Source organism: Cervus elaphus, chromosome 1 (assembly GCF_910594005.1).
Source record: "Cervus elaphus chromosome 1, mCerEla1.1, whole genome shotgun sequence".
Classification (NCBI taxonomy): Eukaryota; Metazoa; Chordata; class Mammalia; order Artiodactyla; family Cervidae; genus Cervus; species Cervus elaphus.
In genome coordinates, this window is record NC_057815.1 from 86,647,980 (window position 1) to 86,672,994 (window position 25,015).

The following is a 25,015-nucleotide window of genomic DNA, read 5'->3' on the forward strand; positions in this document are numbered from 1 at the left end:
TATAATCAAACTAAGGTATTATTATTACCATAGAAGTAGAAAGTACGTAATTATGTTACGGAGGAAACTTGCTCTTTCCACGTCCCTGAAATTATAAACATTGTGTACAGCTGGAGCCAGGAGGTGGTTGCCATAACAACCATGGAAAAGCTAAAAATAGCCCCTTTCATACTGTATTACTTAAGGTGGAATTATGACATGTTATGGTGTTTTAGGGCAGGCAGTTCTCTTTCATGTAGGAAATGTTTGCAAACTTTCTTCAACAAAGCAATATTTGTATAATGTATTTGGATCGCTGGTTCTAATTATATACCTGACCCCCGTGATCCAGGATTCTTTTCTGACATGGAACTCTGTTTTGATATGTTTCTCAGTCTTTTTGAGAACCTCTTAGAGAACTGTCTGTACCAATATTCAGTGTTATGTTTCAGCTTCAAAAAAAAAAAAACACACAAAAACTAATGACCCTCCAAGAGCAGACTTAAGTGCTCCCTGATAAGAAGTGAAAATATGAAGAACTGGGAGGTAGTCTTTTTTGCACAACCCTCCTCTTTCTGCCGTCACTCTCTGTATCCTGTAAGCTGTCCACATTAAGACCAAACTTGTGTTCTAGTGCTGCAGAGCAATATTTAGGCCTCCGTCTCTCTCCCTCCCCACCTGCAGCGTGGACCAATGATGGGAGTCCCAAGGAAGGTGGAAATCAGAGACTTATTTCCTGGGGGACCTGGCACTTCCTCCATGCCAGTCCTGTTTAAGAGCTGGGCACAAGGATTCTACAGCTGTCTGATAGAATAGTGGGGCATGTGTGGAAGAAAAGAGGCTTGGTAATTCTTTTATCCAAGTGATCATTAAGGAGAGTTTTCTAATTGGGAATTTCACCGAACTTAGGAAATTCTAGAAAGCATAATGAAAGGAGGCTACAAATGCAAGGAACTGAATTTCATAGGGTGGTGTGTGTTTAATGTCTGGCTTGTGGGAGGGCTAGTCATTGAAGAGAATATTTTTAGATGAAAAAGTGCTTCCTTATCAGCAGTGGTGTTTCCTCCTTTGTCTTTGCATTATTTTAATTCTGGTAGATCCTCAGTAACTTACGCCACTGAGGCACCCTCGTGTGGCTGTTAGCAAGTAAGCAGCATGATGAATTAAGAAGGTTGTATCACAGAAAATATTACTGGACTTGTTTATTTGGGTACTTGTCATAACAAACTGGAAATGTTCAGAAATATGAGTATCGGGAGTCTTCATTATGGAACTTCAGTGAATATTCTTAATGTACCTTCCAGTCTTAGAATTGTTCCCCAAGTCCCCGGAAAATGAGAGATTAGCCAGGGTTTGGTTTTATGTTTGTTTCTGCGTGCAATTAAGTGCAGCCCATTTTGTCCTTCTGCTTGATATAACAGAGTTGTCGTGAGTCTGGCTGTGCCATGGATACTAGTTTGACATCACTAATTCTGCTTAGATGGGGGATTAGCACTAGATAGAGTAGTTGATTTTAGAGGCTGGTCCTTTATGTGTCTTGGTCCCAAATGTTCACCCCCATCTCTACGTAAAGAATAGATACTGTATACAGTACAGAGAGTAAGACAGCTCTGCAAAGGTGCTATTGGTGAGCCAGACAAAACTAAGTTGAATATCATTATCCTTGGAGAGAAAGAGGGACTTGTGTGTGGGAGGGTTTTTGCAAGACAGACAAATACGTGTGCTGCTCTGCAGCACAGTGTTTTTGTGGAAAGGGTGTTTTTTTTTTTTCTCTGCTGTCATTTTGCTCCAGTGATAAATGCTGTCCGCTTCGTGTTTACTTGGATCTAGTGCATTCTCTCTTTATACTTTTTAACGCATTTTTGGAGTGCAAATATTGTGTTTTGAATAAAGTATCTTCCAATTCCAACTTTTCACTTAAGTCAAACTAACTCTACCCCCTGGAAATTTTTAAATTAGGGTAGAATATTTGAGAAACAAAAATCTCACTTGCCTCAAGGAGTAAACAACTCAAAGCACATGCTTGCATAATTGTGGCAAACCATATTTGACTATTGGTCTGTATTAATTTTGCAAGCAGGAACAAGGTTTTTTTTTTGTTGTTGTTATTTATTTATTTTTTCCATTTATTTTTATTAGTTGGAGGCTAATTACTTTACAATATTGTAGTGGTTTTTGCCATACATTAACATGAATCAGCCATGGATTTACATGTGTTCCCCATCCTGAACCCCCCTCCCACCTCCCTCCCCATCCCATCCCTCTGGGTCATCCCAAGGAACAAGGTTTTTATTATCTTACAGTGAACTTTCCTGTATTGAAATCATTGCTTTGATGAGTGGCACTTTAGGAATCCATTTTGGTGAGGTCAAGATTTCCTTTTTAAAAATGGTTGTTTTTTTTTTTTTAATATTTATTTATTTGGTTGCATTGGGTCTTAGTTGCAGCACACATGATCTTCAGTCTTCATGGCAGCATGTGGGATCTAGTTCCCTGGCCAGGAATTGAACCCCAGGCCCCCTGCAAATGAAGCTCAGAGTCTTAGCCACTGAACCACGGGGAAGTCCCTAAAAATGTTTTTAATAGCATTTAAACTTTAACTTTTAGAAGACTTTTAAATTGTATTTCACTTGTGAGAAAGGAGAGAAACAGAATGTAAGATTTTTGTTCGAGGGCACATGCCGCCCTTTTAGTCAAATTGAGTATTATCTAGCCCAGAATCCCACTGATTAAACCAGCAGTGATCGGCTACAGTGAAAAACATCATCTTCTACAACTACTTGAATGGCTTTTCTTCACTTGCTGTGATGAGTGAGGATATAGCAGTTGCTGGTTATATGAGAAAATGTTAAGATAAAACACCGCCTAAACTTACATGGATGCTTGGGGCTCAGGATGGGGTGCAGAGATTTGGGCTTATTCTCAGAAAGCAGATTGTGTTGCAGGAGACGGCTTCTGCTTGATTGGGATCTGCTTTTAGCTTAAAGGTAACACATTCTAATAAATTATAAATATATTTCACTCTCTTTATATAGAGATTTATTGAGATATATTTCACATGCCCTAAAATCCACTCATTTAAAGTGTACAATTTGGTGGTTTCTAGTATATTTACAGAGTGTATCGTCACCACAATCTAATTTCAGAACATTTTTAACACCCTAAAAACAAAGATATTTTAAACATCATAAATTAATATTGTATTAAAAGTCTCAGTAACAAAGGTGGTTTTTAAACCCTTTTAATCAAAGGAATTTCTCACAAATATAGATAAAATGAAATTGCTAGATAACTAATTGCTAATTCACCTGTTTTTATCTTAGAATAATCGGGTTCTAAGTCCTGATAGACATTCTTACTCTTAAAATTTAAAAAGAGAAGCCTTTTCTGTCTGTGTGAGAGACACAGGCAAAAACTACAAGAATGGTATAATTAATACGTTGACTAAATGTTTCAAACTTTCTTCAGAAAACTTGAGATTTGATTTCTAAGTCCAACCTGTTAATTGAGTCACCACTTAGGAAAGTGTATATTACTAATAAAGACTTCAGTTCAAAAAAAACAGAAGCGAAAAAACAACTCATTTTTAGTGACTCATTAAGTGGAGGGCCCAGACTTCCATTTGATGGTTGAAGTGGCATCTTGCCTAGAGGCTGGCAGATGGACTGAGTGACCTTTGGGGATTATTTCTTTTCAGATTTATGTCTAAAATAACTTAGAAGCCATTTGGTCTTGTTTCTTTTATTATTTTGCATAAGAAGGGCCTATATAGTCCTTTTAAAAAATACAAAAAAAAAAAAAAAAAGGCCTTGGGAAGTAAATTCAGGCCAAGAATAATGAGAAAGTAAGAGCTTCCCTGATAGCTCAGTTGGTAAAGAATCCTGCAATTCAGGAGACTGCAGTTCTATTCCTGGGTAGGGAAAATCTCCTGGAGAAGGGATAGGCTATACACTCCAGTATTCTGGGGCTTCCCTTGTGGCTCAGCTGGTAAAGAATCCACCCCCAATGAGGGAGACCTAGGTTCGACCCCTGAGCTGGGAAGATCCCCTGGAAAAAGGAAAGGCTACCACCCACTCCAGTATCTGGCCTGGAGAATTCCACAGACAGTATAGTCCATGGGGTCGCGAAGGGTTGGACATGACTGAGCAACTTTCACTTTCAAGTTGAGAGAAAGGCTTCCCAGGTAGCACAGTGGTAAAGAATCCATCTGCCAACTCCAGAGATGCAAGAGACTCAGGTTTGATCCCTGGGTAGAGAAGATCCCCTGTGAAGGAAATGGCAACCCACTCCAGTATTCTTCCCTGGAGAATCCCATGGATAGAGGAGCCTGGCGGGTAACAGTCCATGGGGTCACAGAGAGTCGGGAGCATGAAAGATGAAGGAAAGGAACCTGATCTAGAGGGCAGGAGACAGGTAGGGTCAGGTCGAAGTTGCTGAATAAGGGGACCAACTCCCCTGAGAAGAATGGATTTGAGGACCAAAAGTTGGTTGTTAGTTCTGTCTAAAATTCCCCAAACCCTAATTTCACACTTTACCCAAGCTATATACAGTTGCTAACAACATGATTACAGATCGAGATATATAATTATTTGAAATAGAATAACCTGGCTGTTTTTCTAACCCACCTCTCTCCTTGCCTTTTATCAGCATGTGCTATGCTTGGTATATTTACAGCATTGCTTTTCTCAAACTAATTTTTACTTATTTGTAGAACGAGTCATTCCTGGTAACTTTCTGACTCTGAAATCTCATTAGTTTCTAAAAGTTATAGTAGAAATTGAACTTTGCCTTTTGGCAAAAGAATATGATTTGGTGAACTATGGAGTAGCGTGACTTTAGAGTCAACTCTTCATTTAGCACTTGAATGCCTACCACCTGGGAAGGTAAGAAGGCGGGGCATAACCATTCATTCATGTAAGCACCTGTTACATGCTCACCACAGGCAAGAGTATTTTGAGGAAAAGTATAAGTGAAGAGCTATGATGTCGAGAAGCGGATGGGTTTTATGAGGGATAAAAATGTTGATGATCACAGAATGATTAAATGCCGCAGCATGATAGTATGTGGCAGTGTGCCAAATTAAAAGCGTACCAGGAGCATGAGAGTGCTTTTGAGAGTGATAATTCTTGGTGCTGTGGCCAGAGAAGACCTCAGAGGATAGAAATTAACTCAAGAAGACTGAAGATCTAATCTGGTCATGCCCCAGATTACTAAGACTGAGAAGTGAGCTAATTGCAAAGAAGAGCTGTTTTTAGTTGATTGAGTTATGCCTTATTCACTGACCAAGCATAGCACATGCTGATGAAAGGCAAGGACAGAGGTGGGTACGAAAAACAGCCAGGTTATTCTATGTCAAATAATTTTAGATAGCTCAATCTGTAATTTACAATTGTATATTTGATTTCACTCTGTTTACTTGCATCTTCTCTTTTTTAGATCCAAAGGGGTAATTCTGAACATCTCCTCTGCCACTGGCATGTACCCAGTTCCACTGTTGACCATCTACTCTGCAACCAAGGTGAACAGTTTTTTAGTAAATGGTGTCAGAAGAAGAATAAAGAATAGTTTTCAGTCTGAGAAACAAGCGAGGGACTTTCTTGAAGTTCTGTCTTTAGCCATTTTCAAATGGACTGAGAAGAAAAGGAAAATAGCCAACCCTAGTTTCAGAAGAGCCGGAGCTGGAGATAGACTGACTGGTATCAACTTTACAACCGAACTGAGGCACCAAGATCTCAGATCCACAGATGATTTTTTTCCCCCCTCACGGTTCACTGGTTTGAAAACTGGTATTTGTACTTCCAATAGAGAGCTGGTCTGGGCCAGTTAGCTCAGCTGATCAGAACACGGTGTTAATGAGTCTAAGACTGGGCACTTGGTTCATGAATGACTCAGCACACAGCGTAAGTGCCAAGTCCGCAGAGCTGAGGAGTAGGACTGCAGCCAGTCAGCACATAGGTAAACACAGTAGACAAGATAGAGGGGGAAACTGTGACTGTTCGGCAACATTATCCAAAATTCATAGATATTTACTGCCACTTCTGGAGTGAGACAAGAATTTCCAGAGCTCTCTGTGAGATTCCATAATTCTGTATCACATCACCATTCACCTCTTCACACTACTACCAGGACAGTGATTTAGAATGCATCTTATACTGCCTGCAGGTTGATGGCATTGTTCTCAAATACATTGTTGAAGCATAGGATACATCTCTGAAGTAAAGGCGACCACTGAGACGCTGCTTTTAGGGGAAAATGAGCAAACTAAAATGCACAGTAAGAACTTGCATTGTGCAGGGGGAAAGAAAGAGCAAAATACCTGCCCTCTTCCCCCTTGCCTTTTGGCCCCTGGAAAAACTGAAAAGTACTGTATTTTGAAAAAGCTTGCCGCGCCCCCTCAACCCTGCAATCTACCTGCTTTCTATATCTCTGAAACATACAGTAGGTATGTTTAAAATGAACGCCATGTTTCTTGAAGTGATGGGTGAACTTCTTCCAGCCTATTCTGCTCCACAGACACAAGACTATTGATATTATTAACAGGGACTCTAGTAGAGTCATCACTGATACATTTCAAGCCTGAGGTTGAGTCCACATTTGAAAAAATGGTATATTTTACAAATAGATTTAGAGTTGTTCTCTTGGAAGAAGATGGGCTGTCACGCTCATCTCTACACTTCTTGGATCTTGCCATCCCAAAGGACGAAGAGAATGCTTGCTCTTTTCTTCTCTTTACTGACAACAAAATCCCCGTAGAACAGACTTGAACAGAATTCATACTGTGTTTCTGTTCGAATGGCAAGTGGGGAAGAGGAATGTATCCTTTGTTATATAATAAGAGGTTTTTTCTTGGAAAGTAATTTTCTGAAAACAGAAAAGATAAGAAGAGCCTTTTCCAGTTCAATCAGAATTTGATTTAGATATTATATTTGGTTAAAGAATACTTAATTAAGTGGCAGATGAAGAAAACGTGAGGTTTTGAGTTTTGTTTTTTTTTTTTAAGGTCTCATCTTCATTTGAAGTGAAAAGAATGATTAGAAACTATAGTGTTAAATGGTTAGTTGATTATTTTTGTTTCCATGGCTACAGATCAGGCCGATTGATGTAATGTGTGTGTTCTCACTCCCACCCCCTCCCAGGCTTTTGTAGATTTCTTCTCTCAGTGCCTCCATGAGGAATATAAGAGCAAGGGCATCTTTGTGCAGGTGAGTAGAGTTCGGTTCAGTTAAGTATCCCTGTTTTTGTGTGGTTTCCACAGCAACAGTTGCTGTCTTGGCAACGAAAGAAAATCACATCCCTAAGTAAGTGAATGTGACGTTAGCACACTGTTAAAGACATGGTTTCTTTTCCTTTATGCCCTTAAGTCTAGATTTTAAACAGTTATTCTCTAGAATTTTAAAGCAATGACCCCTAAAGTAGAACTATGCAGCATAAACAGTTGGTACATAGTAATTGTAAGTGCTTATGATTTTATTTTGAAAGAATTAGACCATCAGTATCTCTTAGCTGCCAAGTATGCAAGGAGTGCCACAGTTTATCAATGATAGGAGAGGAGAGTGCTGAATAAAGCTAACTTTTACTAAAGTGAGGATGACTGCATTTACCAGGTTGATATAGGTATGGTAGTGATTTTTTACTTTTTTAAAATTGTGGTAAAATATACACCGAAAGCACCATTTCTGTCGCTTTTAAGTATTCAGTTCAGTGCCATTAAGTACATTCACATTGTCTACAGCTGTCACTACCTTCCATCTCCAGGACTTTTTGCAGTTGTCCAAAATGGAAACTCTCTATCCTTTAAACAGTTGCTTTCCATTTACCCTCCCCCAGCCTCTGACAACCCCCATTCTACTTCTTGTCTCTGAATTTGACTACACCAGGTACTTCGTAGGAGTGGAATCCTACAGTATTTGTCTTTTTGTAACTGGCTTATTTCACTTAACATAATACCTTCAGGGTTCATCCATGGTATAGCATGTGTCAGAATTTCCTTTTTAAGGCTTAATGTAATTCTGTTACTGGTATATATCACATGTGTTTATCCATTCATCTGTCGATGGACATTGGGCTGCTTCCATCTTTTGGCTGCTGTGTATAATGCTGCTTTGAACGTGGGTTTACACCCATCTTTTTGAGACCCTACTTTCAGTTATTTTGGATATATACACAGATGGAATTGCTGGATCGTATGATAATTCTTTTTTGGAAGAATCACCTTCCTGTTTTCCACAGTATAATAGCTGCCCTATTTTATATTCCTACCAGCAATGCATAAGGGTTCCAGTTTCTCCACATCCTCACCAATATTTGGTATTTTCTTTTCGCTTGTTTTTAATAACAGCCATCCTTATGAGTGCTTCCCAGGTGGCACAGTGGTAAGGAATCTGCCTGCCGATGCAGGAGACACAAGAGACGTGGGTTCGATCTCTGGGCCCGGAAGATCCTCTGGTGGAGGAAATGGCAACTTGCTCCTGTACTATTGCCTGGAGAATTCCATGGACAGAGGAGCCTGGCAGGCTATAGTCCATGGGGTCGCAGATTCAGACACGACTGAGTGACTGATCTGAGCTGATGCTTATGCGTATGGAGTGGTATCACATTGTGGTTTTGATTTTGATTTGCATTTCCTTAAGGATTATTGATGTTGAGCATCTTTTCAAGTGTGTACTGGCCATTTGTCTTATCTTCTTTGGAGAAGTATCTATTCGATTCTCCACCCATTTTTTCACTGGGTTGTTTGCTTTTTTATTTTTGAATTGTCAGAGTTCTAGATATATTCTGGACATTAACCCTTTATTAGATATATGATATACAAGCATTTTCTCCCAGTCTGTGGGTTACCTTCTCACTCTGTGGGTAGTTTGCTTTGGTGCTCAAAAGTTTTAAAGTTTGATGCAGTCCAGCTTATTTTTCATTGCTGTCACCTGTGCTCTTGGTGTCATAGCCAAGGAACCATCGCCAAATTAAATGTCGTGAGGCTTTCCCCCTAGGTTTCTTAAAAAAACTTGATTGAAGTATAGTTGATTTTCCCCTTTATGTTTTCCTCTAAGAATTTTACAGTTTTAGCTCTAATATTTAGGCCTTTGATCCATTTTTGACTTAATTTTTAGAGAGACCTTGGATTTTATTATGTAGCTAACAGATACAATGCTGTGAAAATACAATACAGAACATAACGAATCCAATGAAGGGGCTTTTATGGGTATCAGTCTCATAGCAGCTATCGCTCAACACAAAGAAATGATGGCTCACAGCATTTCCACGGTTCAGTCAGTTCAGTTCAGTCGCTCAGTCGTGTCCGACTCTTTGCGACCCCATGAATCGCAGCACGCACATCCATTTTCCATGGTTAGGCACATTTTTATCAATGTCTTGGGAGAGACTGAAATCCTTATCTCTTTCCTGCTCCTGTCCATGACCTGCGCCCACCTCTTCACACATCCAGTATTCATTATGGCTTTCCATTCTGTGAGCCTGGTATTTTCGTTTCTGCACCCTGAAGCCCTGGATGATCAATCACAATACAAATAGCTAATGTTAGAGGGAATACTCTTCAGGCACCATGCTAGGTACTTCATATGTCTCTATGTGTTTCACGGCATCTCCTAATGATCCTAAAGTTAGTCACTCATTCGTGTCCGACTCTTTGGAACTCCCTGGACTGGAGCCCACCAGGCTCCTCTGTCCATGGGATTCTCCAGGCACGAGTACTGGAGCAAGTTGCCTTGCCCTCCTCCAGAGGGTCTTCCTCACCCAGGGATCGAACCCACCTCTTTTATGTCTCCTGCATTGCAAGAAGGTTCTTTACCACTAGCACCACCTGGGAACCCCACTGAACATTTATTGGCTCCATCTGGTCAGGCAGAAGGTGCTGGGCTGTTTAGTTCCATTTCCTCCCTTATATCTTTAGGGTAAATATTTCCTCATCTTCCAGGGTCAGTATAGAGCCTGTTCCTCTAAATGTCTCCTCCTTCCATATCATAGCCCTTTGGTGTTACTCCAGTCTGCATCCCCCCATGAATACAGGGTACCCTGGGAGGTCAGGGTTTTCAAGACTCCTGAATTTTATATGGAACTACTATATGCTCCCGCCTTCCCCTTCTCTTGACACCAGTTATTTTAATGCTAACAGTCTGAACCTGCTACATAGAAGGTGTCGTATTTTGGTAATAGGAGCTCCGTAATGCACTCAGGGGAGGTCAGGCCTCACGTGCCACCCTGTGCCATGCCATCTTCTCATTCTGATGAATCAATTATATTCAAGCTATTAACTTACAATTTTTAACTAATAATTTTTAAAGACCATGGAGACCCAGTAGGAATCTTAAAGGTCCATTGGCGAGTGACCTGGAGGCAGTGTGACCAGAAGCTGCCAAGGGTTTCAGTGACAAAAGGGAGTCTTACGCCTTGTGAGTGCCGACGAGCAGTTTCTAAAATTCCGTGAACAGACGAGACTGTTCCTTCTCTCGTTTCCAGGTCTGCTTTCCCTCAAAGATCTTCTCTGCATGTTCTCTGCCTGTTGATCTGTTGTGACCAGCAGCTGCTACAGAAACACATTAGCATTTGTTTTGGAAATATTTTACTTTGATAAACTTTTCTTTTTCCTAAAGATGAATTACCAGTGATGTGGTTTCATTGATCCCTGTGTTCCGTCCCGGGAATTCACGCAAAGTTTGGACTTAGAGTGAACTTGGTGAAAAACCAAAAACCGCAATGTTTGTGAGGAAAAGTAGTCGTTTCTGCATGAACCCATCAGAATGCTGAGGTAGAAGAGACTCTCATGTTAACTTTGACCAAAGGGATAAGAAAAAAAAAAAATCCGGTCTGAATGCAGCTCCCTTACAGAGTATTGGTTTTTTCTCTGTTTCTTGGGTCTTTTGGGTGAGGAGTATTCATCAGCTGGTTTCCCTTCCACTCCTTCCCACGTACCGTTTCCTGGGCGATCTGATTGAAAACAAGCGAGATGTGTAGCCTTCCTTCAGAGTCCTCCAGTGGCTGCCCATCAAGGTCAGGATTGGATTCGGACCCCACGAGGCCATCGCCTCCGAGCGCTCCATCATGCCACCCTGAATTCCAGCCAGAGCGGACGCTGTCGTGTGTGGCACATGCTGTGCCCTCGGCGGCGCCCTGACTGGCTCCTCCTCTGCCGGCACGGCCTCCCCCCGACCCCCGCTCCTCTGCCAGTCCCCAATTCACACCTCCTCCCTGCCCCGTGGGCAGCGCAGCCCGCGGGCCCGCCCCTCTTTCAGGGCTTCGGTCTCACTTCACCTGGGAAACCCCATCTCAGCTGCTGGGCGCACGTGGTTACACCTTCCCTTTTACTGTCTTCTTTCTCTCTTTTTTAAAAGCTGGATTTGTTGGGCTGTCCTGGGTCTCCGCTGGTGTGCGGGCTGCGGTGAGCAGGGGCTGCTCCCTCGCCGCGGAGCACAGGCTCTAGAGCTTCCAGCTCCCGTAGTTGCGGCACATGGGCTCAGTAGCTGTGGCCCCTGGGCGCTGTCTCCTTGCGGTGCACGGGCTTAGTTGCTCTGCGGCATGCAGGACCTTCCCGGTCCGGGGATGGAACCCGTGTCTCCTGCATTGGCGGGTGGAGTCTTTAGCCTGAGCCACCAGGGAAGCCCCTCTCTTATTTCTTATTACGTATCTGTGTCTGATACTCTCTGGCCCCAAACTCCCCCATCCCCTCCCAACCAGTGTTTCCTTGGATACACCGCATCTAGTGGGCTTTGTATCATGTTTGTCTCTGTTGCTCATGGCGCCTGCAGTGCGGGGCACACCAGAGACCTGCCGTCTGCTGGCCTCGTGCCCGACCCTGGCAGTGCAGGGCTGTGCGTGGTGATGCACAGTCCTCTGTTTTAAGGCCTGAGCTGCTTCTGTTGCTCGCATAGGCCTCTGAATTTTCAAATTCTCTATCTAGAGGGTTTCCAGGCTAATGCTATGATGTCAAATTTCAGTTTCTTCTAATTTTTGGAAGACAAGTTTCTTTCTAGGTCTGTGTCCATGTGGAGATACAACAGATTGCTCTTTGGGGAGAGGGAGAGAGAATGTTTTTCAGATTCTGAATTGTTTTATATTCATTCTGTTGTTATATTTTTTTCTTTGCTTTGCTCTCCTCATCTTTCCTTCAACTCCTTCCCTATAATTTTGTAAGAGCATTTAACATTTCCTTCATGGATTCAGATTTGCCAATAGATAAGCTTTTCCTGGAAACACAAACAGTAGCAACAACAAGTGATAAGAAACATCTGAGAGGTGCATTTTGACTCTATTGACGTTAGAATAGAGGATAAGAAATATATTCTTGTAAATCTCATTGAAAGTTGCTCTGTTAGTGAGAACGATCTGTTCTCATTATTACCCTGTAACTAAATCCCAGTCAAAATTATACTTAACTCTTTCAAAGGGCAAAGTCGTAAGTGATCTGACTGGCTAGTTGGTGGGCCCCAATACCAGGCTCCATCTCTTAATGCCAAGCAAGTAAGAAAGAGCTGAGACTAAGATGACATCCTTAAACTGTACTTCTTGAACTCTTATTCTGTAAAACTTTCACAGGCTTTCTTGAGTGTGTGTTTTTTTAATTTGGAAATAATTTCAAATCTGTAGAAAGCTTGTAAGAATAGTACAAAGAACACCCCAGTATTCTTTATGCAGATTCACTTACGGTTAATGTTTTCCTCCATTTGTTTTATCATTGAGAGGTGAGCTTCATGTATCATGTTTCTTTACCTCCAGATCCTTCAGTATATTTTCAAAGAATAAGGATACCCTTGTAACTAATCACAATACAGTTACCACCTTTACAGTTAACATTGATGTAGTGTTTTTATCTAACCTACCGTCTGCATTCTAATTTTTGACTGTCACAGTATCTCTCATCTTGGCTGAGCTGCGTGGCTTATGGGACCAGGAACGGAACCTGGGCCATGGCAGTGAAAGCTCAAAATCCTAACCGTTAGGCCATCGGGGAACTCTCTCTCATAATATTCTTTATAGCACTTTTTACCCTCCTGTAAATAATTGAGTCTAGGACCAGGTATCATATAGTTTTCCTATCTCTTGAGTTTCCTTTTATCTGGAATATATCCCTAGCCTTTCTTTGTCTTTTATGGCATTGACATTTTTAAAGAGTATAGGACTCCTCTGTCTTTTTAATGGAGATTTCTCGCTCGCGGTTTCTCTGATGCTTCCCCATGGTCAGATTCGGGTTATGTTTTCCTGGCAAAATGACTTACATGACGGTGTGGCCTTCTCAGGGCGTCACATCCAGAGATGTGTGATATCCATCTGCCCCTTCCTGCTGATGCTGATATTGGCCCTTCAGTCAAAGAGTTACCTGGTTTCTCTGCTATAGCGTGACTGTTCCTTTCCCCCTTGCACTGATGAGCAGTCTGTGGGGAGACGCACTGAAAACCATGCACATGCCTACCCCCATCACAGTTTCTCCTAGATTTAGCATCAGCAATGACTCTTCACAAACCTGCCTTATGAAAAGCTTTTTTTTTTTAATCTTTTGGCAGCACCACCCAGCATGTGGGATCTAGTTCCCCAAGCAAGGATCGAACGCACATCTCTCTGCAGTGATGGTGCAAGGTCTTAACCTTCGGGCCACTAGGGGAGTCCCCATGAAAAGCTTTCTGATGCTAAAGAATTTATGAAGCCCTGCCCAGATATCTAGCCATTTCAAAGCCAGAAGTCTTAGCTCCCTCAGTCCAGGTTGTGGTTTTATGCAGACCACACTGATTACCAGCGTTCTTGGTGGTGGTAAGGGAAGGATGCTGAGCCTAGAGTCAGCAGGCCGGGGTTTAGTTCTGATAACATCCCTCAGTGGTCTAACCCACAGAAAGCTGCCTCATTCCCTTGAGAGTCAGCCTTCCCCTCTAGCCTCTGGGGACACGTGATATTGCATGTATAAATAAAAACACTGGAAACTCTGCAATGATACAGAAGCATGATATAAAGAGGAAAGAAACTCACATTTATTTTGACTACCTATAATATTTTCACCTCTTTTGTTATCTCACTTGAGAGAGATGTTAACCCAATCCCATTTTTACAAACAGGAGGCAAAGAATCAGTAGGCTTCGTGTAACTTGCCTGAGGTCCCTGCAGCTCCCCAGTCACCAGGTGCCTGCTCCTGGCTGGCTCTTCAGCCAGGCAGGGAGGAAGCAAGTGAATAAGACACACAGTTCTGTCCTCAAGGCACCCACACAGACAGACATTTAAACACACTACGATGACAAGAGATAGTGAGTCCCAAACCAGAGGTGTATATTGTGTTTCACATTTCTTCAGTCAAGAAATACTGGGAGGGAACTGCTGGGGAGGTGGGGCTGCAGTGGCAAAAAGACGGATGGAGTCCCTGCTGCGGCAGAGTTTATATTTGGTGAGAAGGGGACAGACAGTAAGCAAGCAAACACACACATGAACGAGACGATTTCACACAGTGATCCGTTCTATGAAGACTCTAAAGGAGGATGCTGTGTTGGGGGCGTGGGGGAGGCATAGGGACTTTAGGAGTTTCCCCATCCGGATTAGTCAGGTGGGGTTGAGTGACGCCAAGGTCTGTGTTCTTTCTGCCAGGCCCCCGTGCTTCTCCCTGGGGTGTTACCCTGCACCATAGTTTTCTTGCTTGGAGCTGGGGAAAGCCAGGTCTCTGAAAATGTTCTCAACACGGGGATCATTCGCTAACTGAAAGCACCCATTAGGTTTAGTTTGAAAGGGAAAGTGTCAGTTGCTCAGTCACGTCCGACTCTTTGCCATCCCATAGACTAGAGCCCACCAGGCTCCTCTGTCCATGGGATTTCCCAGGCAAGAATACTGGAGTGGGTTGCCATTCCCTTCTCCAGGGCATCTTCCCGACCCAAGGATCGAACCAGGGTCTCCCGCATTGCAGGCGGATTCTTTGCCGTCTGAGCCACCAGGGAAGCCCAGGTTTAGTTTACCTGACTCTTTACCAGAGGAGAGGTGAGGATGCAGGTGGAGACCATCCAGACCCAAAGAAGGCAGGTGTAGGTTTCAGCCGGTCTGGCCTAAAAACGAAGGGGGGGCTTGTCACACTTAGCAGGAGATTACAAAAGAATGCTGCATTTAAATGTAAACTTATCATAACGGAGAAACGCTCGGGGCTTCATTCTCTTAGAGTCCTACCTTCCAGTGGTTTGTTTCTCCTCAGTGATGAGAGTTGGCAGTTTTGTTAATTCTTTTAAAAAAACGTAGTTTTTAGAATAAATTTAGAAAACAAGTCAGACAAATTGAAGTGAGGGAGCAAACAAGATTCCAGTTTATTTTGTTAATGAAAGAAGATATTCTTTGTATTTTGTTAAAGCATTTTATTGCTTAGCATAATCAGACAGATCCATAAGGCTTCAACGAGCTAGAAAAGCTCAACATGGAGAAATAGGTGTTGGGAATGAAAACATAAGTCCTCATACATTCTTCTTGTTAATTGCCAATGACAATAAAAGAAGGCAATGGTGTGTGTCTTTAGTGCAAATGGAGTCTAAATACAGAGAACAATGAAGCAGCAGAAAGATTCTCACAGGAGATAGCTATATCTGGTCAACTGCACCAACTTTGAGAAATGTCTTTAAGAATAATAAAATTAGTCCTGTTGGGATCTTTGGACCCAGACCCCTTCCAACTAGGTGAATCCTTATTTTTGTCAGTGATAATGGCTTTTTTCCCTTGGCTTTTTAAATAATGTTGCACCATGAGAAATAAAAACCTGAAGTGTCCTTTAGTGACAGTGTTAGTTGCTCAGTTGTGTCTGACTCTTTGAGATCCCATGGACTGTAGCCTGCCAGGTTCCTCTGTCCATGGAATTCTCCAGGCAAGAATACTGGAGTGTGATGCCATTCCCTCCTCCAGGGGATCTTCCTGACCCAGGGATTGAACCCAGGTCTCCAGCATTGTAGACAGAGTCTTTACTGCCTGAGTCACCAGGGAAGCCCTTCCTCAAACACTTTAAATCTATATCCATGAAGGACTCAGATATCCAGGTCATTTTTTTTTATAGCAAATGGTGTTCTTATACTTCTTACAGAATATAAAATGTTAGCTAAGTTTTTCTTTCTAAATCCATTCTGAAAAATATAAATATTAGAAAACTTGGAAAATTGCTAATACATACCAGAGTTTAAGTCCCACACTCTTGAACTGACAATGTTCTATTTAATCCTCGTAATAATGCAATAAGGAAGATGCAGTATACCCCAAGGAAGAAACTAAAGCTCAATATTTTGCTCAAGATTTCATGACTAGTAAGTGGTAGAGTGGAATTTGAATTCAGGTCTATTGATTTCAGAGCTGATGTTCTGCCGCCTATATCTAGCTTATTCTTTCTTTTACACCTGACATTCCATCCATCAGGAAATCTTCCTGACTTTAGTTGATCCTTTAAACACATCCAGTACCTGACCACTTTTCGTGACCCACCACTGCTGCTAATCTGAGCCACCATGATCTCTTGGCTGGACCTTTTGCAGTATCTTCCTGTGTGGCCTCCCTACTCCCACCCCTGCCAGCCGCCATAGTCTGCTCCTGCAGAGTGACCTCTTTAAAGCATAATCCAGGTGGTTTTACTCCTCTGCTCACAATTGTCCTATGGTTTTTCATCTCTTTCAGAGTAAAGTCATGAATTCTTATGACCTACCTTGTTCTGATTGCAAGCATTTCACATTACCTCAGCCCTACCCCTGCTATTTCTCTGGCCTCCTTGTAGTTCCTCACATGCTCCAAGCACACTCATGCCTCAGGACCTTTGCACTAGCTGTTCTTCCAGTCTAAGGCTCTTTATCCAGGTATGCTTTTGGCTCACTCTCTCCCTCCATTGTAATCTTTGTTTATATGTGATCATATCATATATATGTTACTGTATCACAGAGGGCCCTTCTTGATCACCTGCAGTAACAGCCCCCATCACCTCCATCCTTCACTCAGGTTTATTTCCCTCCTTCCTTTTTTATCATCACCTGCCAATCTTATAGACATTCTTTTATCATCTGTTTGTAGATTCTATGCACCAGGTTCCCCTCCCCCCAACTAAGATGTAAGCTCAGTAAGGTCAGGGATTCTGTCTTTGTTCATAACTGAATTCTGAGTGCCTAAACCAGTGTTCTAGTAGGTGCTTAGGAAGCACTTGTTGTTGAATATATGATTTTTTGGGGGGGAGATTACACTGTTTGTCCTTTGGTTCTCTGAATTTTAACGTACAAATTCCACACATATGGAAGTAGGTCATTTGTAAGATTATCAGCCAGCCAGTGTTGATCAAAGATCATCTTTGTGCAGAGCACAACACATCAACTCCTTTATTTTGTGCCTAGGTCCTTTGTAGCTAATGTTACTATGGGGCCTTTGCTCATTGCCGTGGAATCGGGGATCTCTACAGCATCAGAATGATTCCTTTTTCCTGAGATTTTCTAGCAAATCCAAGGATTTGTTTCTACCGATGAGATAATCAAGGGCCCTTTGGTGAAAATGCTCATGTCACGGTCTGCTAGTGAAATAACCCAATCTCAGACAGCAGAGAGTCTGCCTGCGGTGCAGAAGACCCGGGTTCGGTCCCTGGGTGGGGAAGATCCCCTGGAGAAAGAAATTGCAACCCGCTCCGGTATACTTGCCTGGAGAATCCCATGGACGGAGGAGCCTGGCAGGCTGCCGTCCATGGGGTCGCAAAGAGTCAGACACGACCGAGCGACTTCACTTTCCTTTCTAAAAGTAGGATCTAGGTATGTGATCATTCAGATTTTCTGGAGGACATCAGATCCTGCGATGGAGGATGAGTACACAGACTTAAGGGAAGAGATTCCCTGAAACGCCTCCTAGGAGCTGCAGCCTCTGCCTTGAGAATGTGTGCCGGCTTCCCTGGTAAACGTAATGCTCGTAAAAGGCAGACCAGACGCCATGTTGAGAATTCCGTATTGTACAGACGGACTGTTGTTCTCTGGATCCTTGTTTCCCAAAGCATGGTTGGGGGTTGTTGTAGTCATCTTTAAATTTGAGACGGCGTGTTCAGTACACAGATGACGACATGAACGATCACCACCGCGTGAGGTTAGCAGGTTTGGTGTTTGATTCTTGAACACCTGCCGGGCAGAGCTGGGCAGCCATCTTTCTCCTGTTCTGTGACATTAAGTTGTAGTTAAACTTCCAGTTCTGAATTGAGGCCCCCTAAACTGTTCCCTCAGGACCAGATACCTGAGCAGGCTACTCAGTGGGTGAGAAAAAGGATACCGAATTTATCTCCAGGGGTTTCTTTTTTTTTAATAGGCTGATGCAAGGATAAAACATCAACAGCTTTGCTTTATGGCCTAGTTAATGATTTTCAGTTTGAAGACCAGGGCATGTGCCTGCATCTGTAGCTGTCAAGGGTCAAGCTGTTTCCAGGCTGACTGTATTTATCACAGCAAATTGTTGAGCTTAAGCAACTTTTAAAATTTGTTGTGTTCTGCCCAAAATACTTCCTATGAAAGTATGGGTATCTTCTTGACCTGTTCACTATAATGTTTCCCTGCATAGACAGGAAAGACAGGAAAGGTGGATTAATGATCATTTATTGGGTTTTAGTTTAACTGTTTAGATGACGTTTTGACCTATAAGATATTTCCTTGTTGTTCAGTCACTAAGTCATGTCCAACTCTTTGCGACCCCGTGGACTGCAGCATGCCCGGCTTCCCTGTCCTTCATCCTTCACTGTCTCGTGGAGTTTACTCAAACTCATTCCCATTGAGCCGGTGATGCCATCCATCCAGCTCATCCTCTGGCGTCCCCTTCTCCTCCTGCCTTCAATCTTTCTCAGCATCAGAGTTTTTTTCCAGTGAGTTTTTCTTTTTCTATTTTCTTCTCATCAAATGGCCAAAGTATTGGAGCTTCAGCTTCAGCATCAGTCCTTCCAGTGAATATTCAGAGTTGATTTCCTTTAGGTATTTTCTTATACTGTCCTATGCCTTAGTCACTCTGTTGTGTCCGACTCCTTGCGACCCCATGGACTATAGCTCGCCAGGCTCCTCTGTCCATGGAATTCTCCAGGCAAGAATACTGGAGTGGGTTGCCATGCCCTCCTCCAGGGAATCTTCCCAACTCCAGGGATCAAACCCAGGTCTCCCGAATTGCAGGCGGATTCTTTACCATTTGAGCCACCAGGGAAACTTTTACGTGATTTGAAATACTGCTTTTTAAATGCTAGCTGAGCTATAGAAAAAGCTATGTGTTTGCTTTTGTTTAGATAGATAGATAATCTTAAGTGTCAGAATATCTAAAGTTGTGTTTTATAATGTCATATCACGTTGTCAGCTTTCTGGTGTCATTAATTTTCTGGACTGCAGCAGTAGAAAGGGACCCCAGTAGTGTATTCAGGGCTGTCCCGAGAGCTCTGTTGCTGATTCATTCAGTAGATCTTCTTGGCACTCACTGCACATGCGCGGCTATGGCGGTGGCTAAGCATATAACGGTGAATAAGACGGTGACATCACAGAACTCCTGCTCTGGAAATCAGTACCGTCGGTGACTGGACTTAGTTTTCTGTACTCTTTAGCCTTGCTCCTGGCACTGCTTCGTGCCTTTCCTGTGGGTGGACCGTAGCGAATTGTTGCAGGTCCCTGAGAACATCCTGCTGCCTGTGTCTCCTTTTCTTTGCTCCTGCTGGTCCCATTACCCAAAATGTTCTGCCCTTATTCGTTTACCTGACAAACTCCCATCTCTGAATCCTTTCCATCCTCTGCTGGGCCATGTGAACTGCTTCGATTTTAAACCTTTGTAGAAATAAACACCCTTTCCAGAGTAGAATTGATATGTCTCTCTTGCCCCCACCTCCAGAGCCAGGACCTCCTCTAGACAAACTGGAGGTTTAACTGAATGATGAGTTGACATTTGGCACCATCAAGTGGTTCAGCCAGGCAGTGCGACTTAATTTAAGATGAGAACAGCCTGATTTATGCCACCCCAAGGAGGGAGGCAGGGAGGACTAGAATAGAATAATGTAATTGGAACGTATCATTAGTAGACCACCTTTATACCGAGAGGCTCGAAACTTCACTCTTGATAGGCTTGTGATCTATATATGAGAAAGGTTTGTTTTTTTTTTTAATCTTTCCTTTTTTGTAAGCAAGAAACCCGAGGCCCAGGGGTGTAACAGCGTTTGCTTGAGGTCCTTCACTACTGAGTCAGAGTGCACGCACACATTCTCTCTGCTCTGTTCGATACTCAGCTTGACGAACAAGCTTTCTTTCCCTACCCACTGTCAGAGCCTCGTGAGCTCTGCATTTCACTCTGTGTGTTAGCCTGGGATCGCTCTTTGGTTTGTACCATCGCATACTGGATCCTTGCAGCAACATGGTGTTAAAAATAAGAACCTATTTGACAAAAAAAAAAAATGCTTTTTAAGTGAAGAATAAGGGTAGAGTAATAATTCCAGTAAGTGTGTGTGTTAATCACTCAGTCGTGTCCAACTCTTGGTGACCCCATGGGCTGTGGCCCGCCAGGCTCCTCTGTCCATGGAATTCTCCAGGCAAGAATACTGCAGTGGGTAGCCATTCCCTTCTCCAGGGGCTCTTCCCAATCCAGGGATTGAACCCAGGCGTCCCGCACTGCAAACAGATTCTTTACCGTCTGAGCCACCGAGGAAGCCCAATTCCAGTAAACAAACTGTCAGACGCCAAAAAGTCACCCAGTCAAAGTTGGCCCAGGCATTGAAGTACTTTGGGGAAGTTCGTTTCCTTAGTGTCCGGTTTGTGACTGCAGGGAGTAAGAAAGGGTTGGCGAGGGACAGTGGTTAGGCCCTTGGCTTCCTGGTTCTATTAAGTGGGTTGCACCTTCAGCTCACCTGTTACGGAGGGTGACTCATGCTTGGGAATGAGAAAAAATAACAAAAGAGACATATGGGAACTCCCCGCTCTTAGCAGAAAGAAAACCTATAGATTGGAGCACCTTTCAGTTTTATTTCTGCCTTTAGTAATGAAGTTTTTGATTTTGACCACCATGTGTTGAAATAGATCCACTTCCTTAATAGAAGTTTCATTGTAATCTATACCCTTTCCTTTCACACATTTCAGATAAAGAGAGTACATTCACTCTTTGGTATACAAGTGTGCCCAAGTAATTTCAAGGTGTAGAAGGGACCTCTTGTGTCATGACTCAAGAGTCACTGTAGTAGGGTTTCCTTGCATTGTGTTGCAGCATATCTAAAATACAGCAAGCATCAGAAAGAATTAATTCCCCTAAATAATAATTAATTCCCCTAAATAATAAATAATTAATTCTCCTAAAAGGTAATGTCCAGGTCTGTCATCCCACACTAGTGCTGTCCAATGTCTGTTAGTTACCCAAGCTGTTACCCTGTAATGTTACCCTGTCTCCCCAACAACAAAGAAAAAAGGAAAAAAACAAAGACAGATGGTGGTCCTAGCTCATCAGCAGCAAAGTTTATAAAACTCAGAAGCAGAATGGTAAGAAACTAGGGGAGAAAAGTGGGTAGGCCAAAGCTGAGAGTGTGAAATGTCTTTTATTTTAGACGGGCCAAAGCTGATAGAACAAGCTTAGTAACGGTAAAGTAGGGAGAAAACTAATTTTACCTCTATAGGGACATAAAATGTCAAGAACTCCTATATGGTGGTTCTGTAACCATGTGGTTTAGTCAGAGTAGAAAGCATCCTATTCCGAATCTCTGCTCTAGATTTGTTTAATGCTTCTTTTTAAAGACTCAAAAAAGGTGTGTTTCTGCTTATTTTTAACACTTTCTCTAGTCTCGAACCCTGTTGTGTTGATCAGGCAGTTCAGTTCAGTCGATCAGTCGCGTCTGACTCTTTGTGACCCCATGGACTTGGGTGCACACAGCAATGAAGAAATTTTTCTTTTTTTTAGGGAAGGCTTTTTTTTTAAACATTTGTTTGATTTATTTATTTGTGCTAGGTCTTCATTGCCACGCTCGGGCTTTCTGGTTGCGGTGAGCAGGGGCTACTCTTCCTGCAGCGCCCAGGCGTCTCACTGCCGTGGCCCCTCTCGTGGAGCACGGGCTCTGGGTGCTTGGACCCCAGTGGTCGCAGCTCCCGGGCTCTGCAGTGCAGGCTCAGTACTTAGGGTTCACGGGCTTCGTCGCTGTGCAGCTTTCTGCGTCCTCTGCATCGGCAGGCGGATTCTTAGCCACTGCGCCCCCAGGGAAGTGACAGATTTGGTTTGGTTTGGTTTTTTAAACTTGTCTTCTGCAGTCATTTCTTCTATCAAGATCGCTTTAGATAGCTGCGTCTCTTTTTCTTCTGTCTCTCTCTAAAGATACAAACTGTGTACTTTTTCAGAGCGTTTCTGCCACTCAGAGCAATCAGGCGTCACGGTGAACTCTGGGTTTATGGCCTTGCTAACCAACGGCGTGTTTTCTGTGGCCTTCTAGAGTGTCCTCCCCTACTATGTCGCAACCAAACTGGCTAAAATTCGAAAGCCAACTTTGGACAAGCCCTCTTCGGAGACGTTTGTGAAGTCTGCCATTAAAACCATCGGCATGCAGCCCCGGACCAATGGATACTTCATCCATTCTCTTATGGTATGTCAGTTTTTAAGTCCTGAGTTAGTACCTTGGTTTGGGGTTTTCTTTCCCTTTGACTCACAAAATTAGTATGTGATACATTAGCATATATATGTTGTCTAGACTTACTAGCAAGGCCTCCGTGTTTTCCACCGCACATCTAAGAACTCTTAAATCTATCTATAAATAAACAGTAATATAGTAAAACATAGGATCATATGTGTCAAATGAATTCAGATTGCAGGCCTTAATTGCATATCTCTCCGTTTCTTTCCCTAGGCCTCAGTAGTCTCAATCCTGCCTTCCTGGTTGTACTTTAAAGTGACCATGAATGTGAACAAATCTATCCGGGCTCACTATTTGAAGAAAATGAAGAAGAACTGAGCACTGGTAACAGCTTTGAGTAACTCAGCAGATGCACCAGCCTAGGCGTGTTTGCTGCAAGGCACCCACCATTTCCAAATCTTTTGTCATGCTTATTAACAGTTACTGATAAAGCTAAGAGTTGTCATAATTAGGAGGAAAGCAGAGGTTGCTTTCAGGAGTTCCTGGCATATATTCTGGATGCTACCAGGAGTTATTTTGAAGTTTAACATAAATGCTCATATCAAATGGATATAGAACTAACATTAGCAAGAACTGCTTACTATTAATAGAAGGAACATAATTATAGCAAATCAGTGAATGATAGAGTCAGACATAAGGTTAAACAGTTTCATCTGGTCCAAAATGCCAGTGATGATTATTCTTGTATTTGCACAGAAATGTACTTTTAAAAAGTAATGGCCAGCTACTCTTTTTTTTTTTTGGCTTTGTTTTTAACTCTTTAAGGGAGTGGGGATTCATTGACATGGAAAGACACACTGCAATCTGCAGAGCACTCTGTAAGCTTTCCTAAAAGCGTGTTTTCACGTTTATGTAGAACTTTCCTTTCGCAGGGGTAGCTAGTGACGTAAAAATAATGGGGTTATTTTTGACACATGATGCCTACTGAAATACGCTTTCCTCTAATACAGATGTCTTCTAGGTTTAAATGTATGTAAACACTGAACGCTCTGCGGTATGATTTATGAAAGTAAACAGGCCGAAATGCACGCTGAGGGGCAGCCCTTCCAGTGCCGCTAAAACCCTGGCCCAGGAAGGCGGCCTTCTTGGACCGCAGGTTCTTCATTTCTGCCCCGCACCGATACTGCTCACATGGGTGACACCGGACCTCTCCTAGGACAGTGATGATATTAGGGAAGTGGTGTTACACTCTTAAATAGGTACCCTATAGGTACTGATACAATTAGTTTTAATAAAAGATGATATAACCATGATGTTGATTGAAAATGTATTTCTTTGGTGCTTGAAATTAAGGCCATTTTTGCACTGGTTTAATATAAATTAAGACTTTTTTCCTGCTACATACATAACTTGTTTGGGGAACTTGCTAAGAAATAAATTCAGTGTTGTGGAATATGCACGAAGCCAGATCTTTACCTAGGCTGTGGTTCCCAGATTCTGAGTTTTAAGCACCAGGAAATTTGGAAAACAAAACAAACATCCATTTTAATTGGCATATTTAAAAGTGTTTCTAGCTTTTAAACTTGCCAGCCAAGGACATTGAAAAAAAAAAACAAAACAGAAAAACCCAAATCACCATCTGCCATTGCATCATTATATAGAAGTAAAGAAACTTTAGTACACTTAAAATAGGAAGAATATAATCTCAGAATAAAAAGTAGTCATTTAAATTGAATAAATTTAGCTTTACAAAAAACACTTTGCCTTTCTCTCTCTCATTTTTTTGTACAAATGGTGAAGTCACAATGACCTGGGCAATATATTATTTGCTTTCACACATTTGTTGGTTGATTGTGGTGGTGGTTTTGGTGGAGAGTTGGTAGAGAGGGGGAAGGATTGGTTTGCAAGTATGCAAAACGCTGCTTCTTTTACCCCATCAAGAAAATAGTTGTAATCTGGCTAGGAAATCCCTTAGCAGTCTCAAAACTTCTGAACTATGGCTCTGACTCCTTCAACTCAGTAAATATTCTCTTGTATATGACACTCAAGGCTGAAAATGATGGCATGAAAATCTGCTTCCAGGAACATGAAAGAAAAAGTACACTAAAAGAGAAACCAGTGTTCTCAAAACCCATTCAAAATAGTGAAGCATAATTTTTAGACTTCATTTTATAGTGACTTGACTTTATAGTCTGATGTGTGCTAGATACGGTTTGAACCCAAAAAGAGTAGAAGGTAATATTTATTGTTTATGTAGAATCAGCTCACCTCATGACACAGAAAACTGGATTTTAATTTATTGGTCCTTCATTGTCCTTTCAGTACCATAGCGTGGTGGGCTGGTGGCCAGGAGAGGTATTGCCCTGCACACAGAATGATGTAAGCTGTTTTGATTTGTCCTTGTATCAGGCCCACGTGCACTGGGAATAAAGAAAGATACTAATCAGTTTCTATTTCCTCAAATGTGGTCCCGATCTAAAGAGATGAATTCTTGAGTTCTCATTGATATTTGTTGCATCAAAA

General features: G+C 42.4%; 1 protein-coding gene across 3 annotated transcripts in view; it reads left to right on the top strand.

Annotated features, from left to right (window-relative positions):
* Window positions 1–23,805, top strand: part of HSD17B12 (hydroxysteroid 17-beta dehydrogenase 12) — a 173,177-nt gene extending 149,372 nt beyond the window's left edge. Inside the window, exons 8-12 of one of the 3 annotated variants that reach the window (XM_043909776.1) lie at window positions 5,416–5,497; window positions 7,116–7,181; window positions 22,355–22,504; window positions 22,766–22,876; window positions 23,503–23,805. In XM_043909776.1, coding sequence (XP_043765711.1) covers window positions 5,416–5,497; window positions 7,116–7,181; window positions 22,355–22,504; window positions 22,766–22,870 — 403 coding nt within the window. In that variant the 3' untranslated portion in view covers window positions 22,871–22,876; window positions 23,503–23,805. Of the gene's footprint in view, window positions 1–5,415; window positions 5,498–7,115; window positions 7,182–22,354; window positions 22,505–22,765 lie in introns of all 3 variants that reach the window. The other 2 variants (XM_043909785.1, XM_043909765.1) reach the window with 2 other exon arrangements.
* The last annotated feature ends 1,210 nt before the right edge of the window (window positions 23,806–25,015 follow it).